This window comes from Sinocyclocheilus grahami, unplaced genomic scaffold (assembly GCF_001515645.1).
Source record: "Sinocyclocheilus grahami isolate Dianchi unplaced genomic scaffold, SAMN03320097.WGS_v1.1 scaffold1835.1, whole genome shotgun sequence".
NCBI lineage: Eukaryota > Metazoa > Chordata > Actinopteri > Cypriniformes > Cyprinidae > Sinocyclocheilus > Sinocyclocheilus grahami.
This window is the reverse complement of record NW_015507014.1, coordinates 103,351-116,219: the sequence shown is the minus strand read 5'-3', so window position 1 is coordinate 116,219 and position 12,869 is coordinate 103,351. Positions and strand designations below refer to the sequence as shown.

At 37.6% G+C, this 12,869-nt stretch overlaps 1 protein-coding gene across 1 annotated transcript in view; it reads right to left on the bottom strand.

Moving 5' to 3' along the window:
• Positions 1 to 3,912: 3,912 nt before the first annotated feature.
• cul4a (cullin 4A) overlaps positions 3,913 to 12,869 on the bottom strand; it is a 31,772-nt gene continuing 22,815 nt past the window's right edge. The window contains exons 15-20 of the mRNA XM_016259367.1: positions 9,977 to 10,084; positions 9,684 to 9,797; positions 8,920 to 9,025; positions 8,472 to 8,644; positions 7,880 to 8,032; positions 3,913 to 4,496 (exon numbers count right to left, since the gene is read on the bottom strand). Coding sequence (XP_016114853.1) covers positions 4,401 to 4,496; positions 7,880 to 8,032; positions 8,472 to 8,644; positions 8,920 to 9,025; positions 9,684 to 9,797; positions 9,977 to 10,084 — 750 coding nt within the window. The 3' untranslated portion in view covers positions 3,913 to 4,400. The remainder of the gene's footprint in view (positions 4,497 to 7,879; positions 8,033 to 8,471; positions 8,645 to 8,919; positions 9,026 to 9,683; positions 9,798 to 9,976; positions 10,085 to 12,869) is intronic.

Here is a 12,869-nt window from a genome sequence, read left to right as displayed (position 1 = left end):
TCCAAACAACACTAATTAAAGCAAAAACACACTAATTAAAGCAAAAACACACTAATTAAAGCAAATGCAGGATGAAGCGGTAACACTAACACGTTTAGTTATCGAAAGACGACATAAAAGCAACACATAATGGTAAATAAAAAGACAAAAGTGAAACAAACACGCAGTTTATAGAGAAGCAGACTGACTAAAATACACCAAACTGACTGATATAACGTTAACTACTTTGAGCCAGAGTCAGTCAGACGCGAGCGACAGCTGGACGTCGAGAAGTCTGTAAGATTCGCGCTTGATAGCGTCGTATCTTCATGTTCAAACTAGATGAAGTATAATGATAACTTAGGCTGAGTTATAATGGCTTACCCATCAGAAGAGTCCAGCAGACACCTGCAGCGAAACACCGTTTGACCATCACGCCTCAGTCTGTCTGTACCGACGTCCTTCAGGAAAAGCGTCGAGCGCTGAACACTAAGTACTAAACCTTGCGTACTGAAGACGATCAGCGCGTATATGTGCGTCTATACGAGTGCCCGTCAGTTATAAACGGAGTCACGATGTTGGTTCAGTGTCCGGCAGCAGAATCACTGTGTCATGAGGTAGAATGTTCCAGTCATGTGATGTGATCGTTTTAGCCCCGCCCACACCAGTCACGTGAGGGGCGCGAACTGCGTATCACTTTATAACCGCTGACAGGATTGCATGGCTACATTCACTATAACTGTGTTTATTGGCAGTTTAAACTGTTAAATAGTTATTGATTAAATGCTCATTTTAAAATTAAATGTTAGTATAAGCGTTATTTATTAACAATGCTGTTAAAGCTACAGGGATACATGTCACTTAAGGATCATGTGAACGGCCCCTTAGACAGTTTAAACTCATAACTACATCCAGATGTATGATTTCACGAGCCATTAAAAACATCCTATAGTATAAAAAGTCATGTTTATTGTAATTAACAGCAAGCAACCAACTGTAGAATATAACATACATTAAACGCTTTATTGCAGACATTCTATATTTATTAATGTACCTGTATGTTCATATTTATGTAAAAAGAGTCTACAGCTGATTGCTTGCTGTTAATAAAAAATGACTCAAGAAATTATATTACAATTATTTTAGAATGTAATAGTTTTATTTGATAAAAAAAAGATTTGATATGATATATTTTTAATGTATATATTTATACATTAAACTGTAAAATTAGATGCAGTTATGATTTTAAACTGTCTAAAGTGACATCTATGTACGTAGTCAAACCTAGCACTTGGGTTTGATTCCCCGGGAATGTATGAACTAGTAAAATGTATATCTATAATCCAGTGTAAGTCACTTTAAATAAAAGCATCTGCCAAATGCATGAATGTACATGCTTTCGAGGAAGCATCCAGGACAAGAGGAAGTCGTGGTTTGACCTCTTACCTCAGATGAGCACTGGTCATTCTCCAAGAAACTACAGGCACACGTTCTCATCTCAAACTCAGCATAACTCCTCTACTAGATCTCAGGCTCAGCATGTGTCAGAGTGAGTCACAGCACCGTCCTGCAATCAGACAACACACATGACATGCATCTGATCCAGACTAAAGCTCTGATGAACGCTGGAGTTAAACCGTGTGTATTGTGTCAGTACTGAATGCACTGGTGTGGTATTTCAGAGCAAACAAACTAAGCGCAGGTTAGAGGTCAGTGAGCGCAGTGAAGCGTGTTTGGTTCTGTGTGCCTCTGTCTGCTGTCTCCAGCTCTTGGCCGCTCAGGGCCGTAATTTGTTTCTTTAAGGAATTACTCGGTGAATGAGGCAGGAAATCACATTAGTCTGAGAGTGTTTGTGTTTGCGGGAGGAGAATCCAGACTCACGGCTTCCCTCAACATTCAGATACAGAACAGCAACAAAACAGAAATACGCTCATATTTCACCACTATACCAAACAGATAAATAACTGTCTTTTGCATAAAGTTAGTGAAGACTATCTTAAAGGGGTCATATGATGCCATTTCAAGTTTTCCTTTCTCTTTGGAGTGTTACAAGCTGATTGTGCATAGATAAGATCCCTGAAGTTGCAAAGACTAAAGTCTCAAAACCAAAGAGATATTCTTTATCAAAGTTAAGACTCTGCCACACCCCCCTAAAACGGCTCGTTCTAACACGCCCCCACATATCTACCTCACTATGTGGAAATATTTGCATAATGCGGCCCAAATGTTCACGCAAAGAAAGAAGGCGTGGTTTCAGTAACCGCAGTTAGTGTTGAAGCAGCATGTCAGGGAGACGCTGTGTGTTTCTAGACGAAAGCAAAAGCACTTTATTTGGCCATCCGAAAGTAGATGCATTTAGGAATCTTTAAGATTACTTACAACAGAACAGCAATGCATTTTATGGACGACCGTTTCATGAACCTAGGAGAGGAGTTAATTCTGACTTTGCTATGACAATCTGGCACTTCTGAAACAGCTACTGTTTTGTTATTAGTTTAAGTATTTGCTATTGACTGTTCAAATGCGGAGATTTGCGCATCGTGTGTGTGTGTGTGAGAGAGAGAGAGAGCGAGAGGGGTTCACATCACAGTGGAGTCAGCTGTCTTAACCGTGGCTTGTGTACTGCAAACACATACCTTCACCACAGCTTCATCACTGTGTCTGTCACGCGACTCTGTTCCCCTTTCTGGTTCTGTCTTTACATTTATTTTGAAAGATGAAACTTGCGATTATGGTAAGGGGCGTTACATTTCCGACGAGTGCTTGAGGTGTTCGGCCAATCACAATGCACTGGGTCAGCTGGCCAATCAGAGCAGACTGCGCTTGTCGGAAGGAGGGACTTTGTAGAAAAGGAAGCGTTTGAGAGAGGCGGGGCATAGAGGACCTACAATAATGTACAGTATTTGAAAAATAATGTGTTTTTTGAACATTAAAGCATGTCAACATATGAAAAAGCATCATATGACCCCTTTAAGACCTAGAAGACTTTTGTTGCATTGAGACATTAGTTTCATAGCAATTGCTTTAAAACATCTTGTGATGTAATGAAACTGATATCTCTGAATGCTTGTTTCCGCCACAGAAAAATAATAATAAAAAGGAAATTGCGACTTTTTATCTCACAATTTATATTTAGAGTTTATATCTTATAATTTGAACTGTTTTCTCAGAATTGCAGTTTATAATTTAGTTGTTTTTATTACTACCACAGAATTAAAAAATAATAATTAAAAAGGGGATTGAAACTTTTTGGTCTTACACATCTTTTTTTCACGCAATTCTGAGTTTATCTCACACAATTTAAATCTCAGATTTACAAGAAAAACAAATATGAATTGTGAGATAGTCACAATTACCTTTTTAATTTTTTATTCGATATAAGCTTACGTAATGATCACATTCTCATTACTGTAATAAAAAATGATGGTAATTTATACAGATTTGTCATGTTAGTATTTGTATGTACTAATCGTATATTTTGTTCTAATTTGTTGTTAAATGTCATAAAAATATAAAATAAAAATGTCTATGTGCAAATCATAAAAATAAGCTTCTTTATGAAAAATATAATTTAAATTTATACATTTAGCAGATGCTTCCAAAGTGACTTACAACAGAGGAACAAAAGCAATTAATCACAGAGCTAACAATATTCATGCAGTTTTTTTTTTGGGGGGGGGGGGGTATGTTCTTGATGTTTCATTATAGATTCAGCATGAATTATTCAAATTGTATTTAGAAATAATGGTAATATTTATAGTTCTGCTTTCAGTAAAATCACTGTATTACAATTGTCAGGCATAAAAAAATGCTTCATTAATTTCCAAAATTTGTGATTTTGGCCTGAAATATGAGCTGGCTGTGTTCTTTCATGAGTCCGATCATAAACAAAATGAGAAATAATAGCAAGTAACACAGTTCACTCATAATATCTTAAATATGATTTATTGTTTTATATCTTTGCCCACTTACAAAGAATAGAATCTTCTGTTCTACAAAACTGTATATGTGACAGAATACAGGTGATGAGTGACAGATTTCAGACACACACACACACACACACACACTCTTACACTTGTGTGTGTGTGTGATTTCCATTGCCTGAGCGGGTAAACGCCAAAAGTGTCAACATCACTCGTAACACGCCTCACATCAACACGATTCTGGCATCAGGGAGGAAGAAACACACACGCACACACACTTGTGATGCTACAGCAGACAAGCTACACGCTAAACTCAATAACGAACACAGAGTCGTCAAAGAAAAGTGCATCTTTAGTGAAAATCATTCGCAATCATGCTAAAATCATCCTACAGCGTTTGTAGGGTCACAAGGGATTTACGGCATCACATGTCCCATCCGGCCCAAAAGCCCTTGTGTGGCGGGTGAGAGGTCAAGGGTCACAGCCTCAGAGCCGCTCTTACGCCACATAGTGGTACTGGTTTGGGTTTTCTTTGTCGCGTTCCATATAATCACGGTCGATCAGTGACTCGATGCGCTTCTTCAGATCGGCCGGCTGCACAGAGAGAGATTGAATCATCAACACATGGAATCATGGGAAATATGACCACACATCTGACCAATGAATTCACACGAGTTACTTATGAAGAATACAAACATAAAAACAATTTAGTAGAGCACTTATATCTACTAGCTGAGGAAATGTTTAATAGACTACAAAAATTTAAATGGTAAGACTTTACTTGAAGCTTTAATGTGCCCCTATTATGCCATTTGTAAGGTTCCTAATATTGTTTTGGGAGTCTCCTACAATTGGTTTACATGACTTGAATAGATGATTCTTTCCAAATATAGCTAGAGCTAGTGAGGTGATTTTGTTGGGAGAGAAAATAAAAATAATTAAAAAGCTGAAAATAAACTTTTAGCCTGAAGTGTTTTTTTTGTGTGTGTAAAATTATAAGTGATTTGGGAAAAAATTTAAGGGCGACTTTAGAAAAAAAAAAAAGTGTTCATTTTCCTTTTTTCCAAGAACCAACTCAAACCTTTTTCAGAAACTATTTCAGAGATAAACATATAATAATAATACTAAAAAACTTTCTACTTCAGTTTTTATTCACCACATTCTCCCAAATAAATATGACTATAAAATAATAATAATGATTAACATTTGATTGTGATGGTCATGAAATAAAAATATTAAACAAAAAGAAATATACTGTATGCTGTAATGAGTAATAAATATAATTTAATTATACTGTAAAATTACAATACTAATATTTACGTCTCAATTTTCAAATGGTAAACATCAAGCTTTTATTTTGACGGGTTGCCGTATTTAATTGCATATATTTAATTAAATCACAGCCTGCACAATATGATAATTGCATTAAGCCATATTGTGACATTGGTTTTATTTCAATTTATTACACAGCTCTGTGAAAACCTTGATTCTGATTGGTCAATCGTGACATTCCGAGGTATGTTATTATTTTTGATAACAACCGGTAAAAGCTGATAACACGGGCTGATCCGAGTAACTGAAGTCTGCGCTATACTCTTGCTAGGAACAGTTTTTCTTGGAGGAAGCTTTGCGTTTGGTTAGCTAATAAAATATTAAAACTCAATTCAATATTATGTGTACAATTATTTAATTATGTCATCCTGGTATCTCGCTCTCTCATTTCATGCAAACGCAGCTGCTACCATTTTGCCATGATTTGTTTTGTACACTGTAATGGATAAGATATAAATAAGACATAAAATTTTAATCTTAAAGTGGTCATATGATGTTGCTAAAAAGAACATTATTTTGTGTATTTGGTGTAATGAAATGTTTTTACGTGGTTTAAGGTTAAAAAAACACATTATTTTCCACATACTGTACATTATTGTTTCTCCTCTATGCCCCGCCTTTCTGAAACACGTCGATTTTTTCCAAAGCTCATCGGACTGAAAAGCGAGGTGTGCTCCGATTGGCCAGCTATCCAGTGCATTGTGATTGGCCGAATACCTCAAGCGTGCGACGGAAATGTTACACCCCTTAACATATTGTGATGCCTTGTCCCGGCCGGAGCGACGAGACAAAAACATCAAAACCCATTATAAACGAGGCATTTGTTGCATCCAGTGGGGACATAATTATGGATTAAAATTACTTAAACGGTCTTTCTACGCGTTGCGTTGCATCGTATCGCATCGCGCCGCGTAAACATAAAACCATGTCTGCATTTGTGATCGGAGAAATGACAAACAAGAGCTACCCTACACTGCTCAAAACTCGCGTTTGAATCATCAGTGGCAAATTCTTTAAATATTAAAACTTACTAACAGTCTGTGAGTCAGAACAGCCGGCATTGTAGTCTACTCTACCAGGATCAGTAAACAGTCCTCCATAAAATGTGCTGCACACATCTGAATATTTGGGTTGAACTGTTCTGGAACAGTGTTGTAAATACAACTTAACCACTGATTTCTAGTCGTGTCCTCTTTTGGACGGCTAAACACACAGCGGGCTAGAGTGAGCGGAGGCCAGATGCTAGCTGAATGGCTTGATTGAGCAGAGGCGGGCAGGCTTGAGACCTGCGCGGCCGGCGGATTCGACGAAGGAGCGTCCGGCGGGCTTGTGGCAACCACATGTGACGACCCCGGGCTGGACTCCGCTTCGTCCACGGTGAAAACCGATCCGGCGATCCAAAGCGCGAAGTTGAAGTATTTCCTCAGCGACCAGCACGGATCATCTCCAGGCATGACGAAGCAGATATTGTCCTCTTTTGGAAGACCAAACAAAGTAGTTTCGCTTTCACAACGAAACACAGCGCCTTCACAACATGGCGGCAGCAACAATAGTACAGCGAGAATAAAAGTTACACATTCTTTCTTTGCGTGAACATTTGGGCGGCGTTATGCAAATCTTCCCACATCGTGATGTAGACGTGGGGGCGTGTTCGAACGAGCCGTTTTAGGTAGGCGTGGCTGACTCTTAACTTTTATAAAGAATATCTCTTTGGATTTGAGACTTTAGTCTTTGCAACTTTACAGATCTTCTTTATGCACCAAGAGCTTGTAATACTCCAAAGAGAAATGAAAAATTGAAATTGCATCATATGACCCCTTTAAATCAATATATTTTATTGCCTTAATTATTTATGTGGTGAAATGTTGTGTACTAAGTGGTATGACTGCACCGTTTCCCTTAAATGTCCATCCAGTTTGAACTTGCCACTTGCTAGCAACTGCTTTCTTCATGGAAGCTTTGCATTCAAATATTTTAACTCAAAGCGGGATAATGTACATGCAGCCGGTTGTTATCTATCTGATTATCTGTCGGGGGTTATTCTGCGATAACAACTGGCTGCATGTACATTATCCCTTACATATCATGCAGCCCTAATGCACACTGTTATTAATTTTTTTTAACCCAATTCTAAGTGCATAATAATATTTATTCATATGTTACATCTGATATTGGCTGTTTGTCATGTGTGTTAATGCATTATACTTTCTAAAAGAGTAACAATGAACAGGCGAGTATTATAATGTATTATAAATGTGGTTAGACATCATAAAATGCATTATTAGGTACATTACAAGACATAATTCATGCATTAAAATGCTTTAATTATGTATTATTCATAATATATCAAGTGAAGTGAGTTTAATCATTTCTGAGTTTTCAGGCCTGCAGGACCCTGCTATTTATGTACCATGTAAAAAACAACTGAATTGATCTGAATAATGACTCTATTGTCTTCTGTAGAGCTGCATTACAGCTGAAACTGAATTAGTTTTATAATTTATGAATTTTACAACATTAACACTGGTATATTCCTGTTTATTTCTGTGTAGCTGTGTTGAATGAATCTGTATTGTATAGAAATACAGGTGACTGCTTGATTAGTGTATATGTTGATGAGTAAAACAGATGAACACGTGTGTCACCTTGACGGGGAACTTGAGCTGGTTGTAGAGTTCAGACACCAGCAGGTTGTGGCTCAGAGTCTTCCTCATCTTCATGATCCTCACCACCGCCGCGTCGATCTGATACTGACGATCCTGAAACACGCGTTCGGTTGTGCTCACCTGCTCCTCCACCTGACCATCACATGAGCATCACATGACCATCAGCTCATCTGTATATTCACACTGCACATTCATGAGCCATTACCAGCATAATTACAAATGAATTAATACACAAAACTGAATGACGTCTCAAATATACTGAATTATTTGTATGTATATTCATATTTTGCAATCAAATTAAAATATGTTGTTTCTATGTCTATAATCCAGAACTTTAAATCAATAGTTTTTAAATTTTTTATATAATTGTCTTTCACAATGCCTGTGATTCTTGTAGCTCTTTCCCTCACTGTACCTTCGCCTTTTTGATTTTCAAATATTTTTTTGCTTCACAATGGATTTTGTAATGTTGTGATTCTCCTTGTAGCTGCTTGATTTAGTTCATGGATGAGAACTCTTAACTTAATGCGCTGTATGTGTGCTGTGTTTGCATTCACATTCACACGCTCACCGTCTCCTTCATCTGGATCTGGTTGATTTTGATGCGGAAGAGTTTGTGTCTGAAGTCGCTGTTGAAGTGGAAGCGGTCGGCATCCTCCACGTCTTTCCCGCGTGGCATTTTATTCAGCACTCGCGCTTTCCCACAGGCCAGAGACTGAAGCGTGCGCTTGAGCTCACCATCCTCTGACAGACAAACACACACACACAAGTGTTATTTACCGCTCGCTTGCACACACACACACACGACACGAGCGCTACCAACCGCTGACACACACAAGTGTTACTGTCTGCTAATCCACACAAACACACACAAGCGTTACTGACCGCTGACACACACACAAACGGAACACAACATGATTGTTACTGACCACTGACACACACACACACACACACACACACACAACACAAGTGTTACTGACCACTGACACAGACATACATATCAGACCAGGGGAACATACCGATGCCTGTGGCTGCGCGGATCTCCTCCACTGAACACTCGTCAGACTCATTAAACATTAGCAGGACGAGAGTCTGAAACAGAGACACCTGCAGCTCCTTCTTACCCTACAGAGACACACAATCGGGTCAGTATCGCTAAATACTCATTCAAGGCAAAGTTACAGTAAATATTGTGATAATTTACTTATAATTACAATTTAAAATAGTTGTTTTCCATGTGAATATGTAGTAAAATGTCATCTATTTCTGTGATCAAAGCTGAATTTTCAGCATCATTACTCCAGTCTTCAGTGTCACATGATCCTTCAGAAATCATTCTAATATTTTGATTTGCTGCTCAAAACTGTGATATACTATTAAATTATTCAAATATTCAACTATTCAAAATTTCAATTATTCATTTATTTGGGGTAAGATTCAAAAAATAATTTAATCATCAATGACGCAATAAACTGATCAAAAGTCACAGTAAAGACATTTATAATGTTACAAAAGATTTCTTTTTAATTTCTATTCATTAAAGACTCTCAGAATTTTGACTTTTTGTCATAATTATGACTTTTCATCTAATAATGTAGACTTTTTGTCATAATTGTAACATTGTATCTCATAATTATGAGCTGGTGTTCTTCAGTGAATGCAGAGCCTCTGTTGTGTCTCGTCTGTCAAACAGTGTTCAGGCGTCACTATATTGGCTCTATATTATGTTTTTATGGTTTTATTGTACTGCGTGTGTGTGTGTGTGTGTGTGTGCTGAATTCACCTCTTTAAACTCAGTCTTCAGGACTGCATGACCCAGTGTGGGCTGCCACTGCAGTTTACGCCCGCTGTGCTTCCCCAGATAGAATACCTTAAACACTTCCTGAAGCTTCACCATCTGAAACACATACACACACATTTATCAGACAGGGCATCGTGTGTCCGCTGCATTAGCCACAAACACACAAACACACACACATACATTCATCAGACAGGGTGTTGTGTGTCCACCGCATTACCCACAAACACAAACACATGCACTCACACACCACCACCAACATACACACACACACACACCTCTGTGGGCAGATGGACGTCCATCGGTGTATATGAGGGCCAGTAGCCCATTGTCAGGATGTTGACGGTCAGCTCGATGTTGCTGGGATCACTCTGGTTCTGCATGTACTGCACACACACACACACACAGCATTAGGACTCTCAAATGACACACAAATAAAACACACTTAACACCTCATGAGAACACATCAAACCATGTGTGAGGAGCTCAAACTGAACTGGACAGATGCAACACCTCACATGAAGTCCTGACATGCTTAGTTAAAATGTTACTTCTATTTATCTACTTATCTATATGTATCCATCTCTCTCTCTCTCTATGTGTGTGTATATATATACATATATAGGCAAAAGGTTCACCTTCAAATCGGACAATGACCCTAAGCACACAGCGAAGGCAATGCAAGAATGGCTTATATGGAAGCAAAATAATGACAAATGTTTTTGAAACAAAAAAGCATGTTGAATTGCACTAACTGAAAAAAATAATGCATTGCATTAACAGTGCTTGCATTTTTATGACTTGTATTTTTAGGGGCTGAAATAGTTGTTTATTTAAGCTGTCAATATTTCAATTCAAAACATTTAACATTTTCATAATTTAAAAAAATTCAATAATTCATATTCACCTTCCAGAGTTCACTTCCAAAATATTCAATCTGTTTAAAAATACGATGTATAATATTCGACAGGCAATTTTCAGTCCATTTTACAAATTCGCAGCTGCAGGAATAGCAGTAGAGTACCGATGCATGCTCTCCATCTGCTGTTAGTCGCTCACCAGCAGGTGGCGCAAGACCAAAGCAACAAGTAGAGCAAGTCATTCATTCACAAAAACTGATCTGCAGAAATGGACCAAGCGGTAAGTAGAAGTTATGATTATCAGGGCCAGTATGTATTTGTTGACAACAACTCTGTCACCCAACGACTCTACACGGTCCCCAAACCACGTTCTGTCATGAAAACGCACACGAGAAGTGGAACGGGAATGACGCAAAACAACAAGTGAAACAGGAGTTGTATATTTGAAAATAGGCATCAGGAAGAAATAAGTGCTGCAAGTTGTTTGCGTGATGATCTGTTATGAAAAATTTCGCTCCATTTGTTGTGTCCAAACTTTTCTTAAAGTCATGTTGCTGCTGCTGTTTTTCTTCCGCTGCCCTCAACCCATGCCTTGCTCTCATCGGCTGTAGCTCGTCAAGACACCCGACACTACGTGATGTCGAGTCAGTCGACCGGTCCAGATATTTAACATGCTAGATATTTGTTTGGTGTCAGCGAGCCTCTTTGATGCGTCGTTGAGTAGTTCACACATAAAGATTGCAGATTGCATTTTTTCCCCGATCATAACCCGGCCAGTTAGCGAGCTCGTTAACTTGCAAATCAGGCTTAAATCTGGCTTTAAATCCTGTAGTGTGAACTAGGCATAAGGGAATAAATACTTATGCAAAGTACTTATTTCCATTTTTTTTTTCTTTTTAATAAATTTGTAAAGTTGTCACAAATCTGTTTTTTGCTATGTCATTATGGTGTATAGAGAGTAGATTGATGGAAAAAAACTATTTAAAGCAGTTGAACTTAAGGCAGCAATATAACAAAATGTGAATAAAATGAATAATTTTGCAAGGCACTTTATATAATATTGCAATAATTAAAAGATTAAAATAATTACAATATAGAATTAAAAGACCTTGTTTTCAATTTAAATATAATTCAAAATGCAATTTATTCCTGTGGTGCAAAGCTGAATTTTCAGCATATCAGAATGTTTTAGAATAATAATATTATTTCACAATATTACTGTTTTTACTTTATCTTTGATCAAATAGGTCAGTGGTTCTCAATTCCAGTCCATTCTGCATATTTTGCATGTCTCTCTTATTCAACACACCTGATTCAGATCATCAGCTCGTTAGAAGAGAGCTCCATGCATGAACTGTTTTCCAATTGACAGGGTCCCTACACAGTGATCATTACTCCCTACTCCCTGTACACGGGATATCTTTACTTCACTTCGGAACATTCATTCACAAATTTGCACCACACCACTGCCTGCAGAGTCATCACACACAGACGAGAGAAGTGTGACATAATAAACCTCTGTAAATAAATACAATTTAAATTCACGTCTTTAATGCCCTTTGAATGGAACATATTCGCTCCCTTCGAACTGGAATCATGGCAGAAAATCTTGTGAAGTCCACTTCGCAGGGCACTTACGGTCGAATAGAACAAACGTTTGAAGTGATCGGAGATACATACAAAATGTGCAGAGCAGGGGGTCGCGAGAACTGGAATTGAGAACAACTGAAACAGGTAACACTCTAGAATAGGGAACACGTATTCAATATTAGCAAAGAGTTTTCCCTGAACAAACTCCTAATTTGCTGCTTATTAATAGTTAAAAAAGGTAGTTGTTAAGTTTAGGTATGGGTAGGATTAAGGGATCTAAAATATAGTAATGCAGAATAAGGCATTAATATGTGCTTTATAAGTACTAATAAACAGCTAATATGCTAGTAATATGCATGCTAATAATAAGCAACTATTTCATAATAAGAACTGGTCCTTAAAATAAAGTGTTACCATCAAATACATGTATATATATATGAAACTTTATGCGTGTTCAATTGCTCCCTTAATAATGAATGAAAAGTAAAACAAATAGTTAAAATAAAATACTAATAAAAATGAAGCATTTTGCATCCCAATTCACATACTTATGCACTGTTCTATGATGTTTTGTAGTGTAAATAGTGCGAGTAGTGTGTTCACACTGAAAATTCCAAGAAGAAAAAGTGCTCTTTAAATACCTGGATGATGCACTTACATAACTGAAAAAATTAATTGTGGAATGTTGGACACTTCATGCACTCAACTGTCGCAGCTTTAA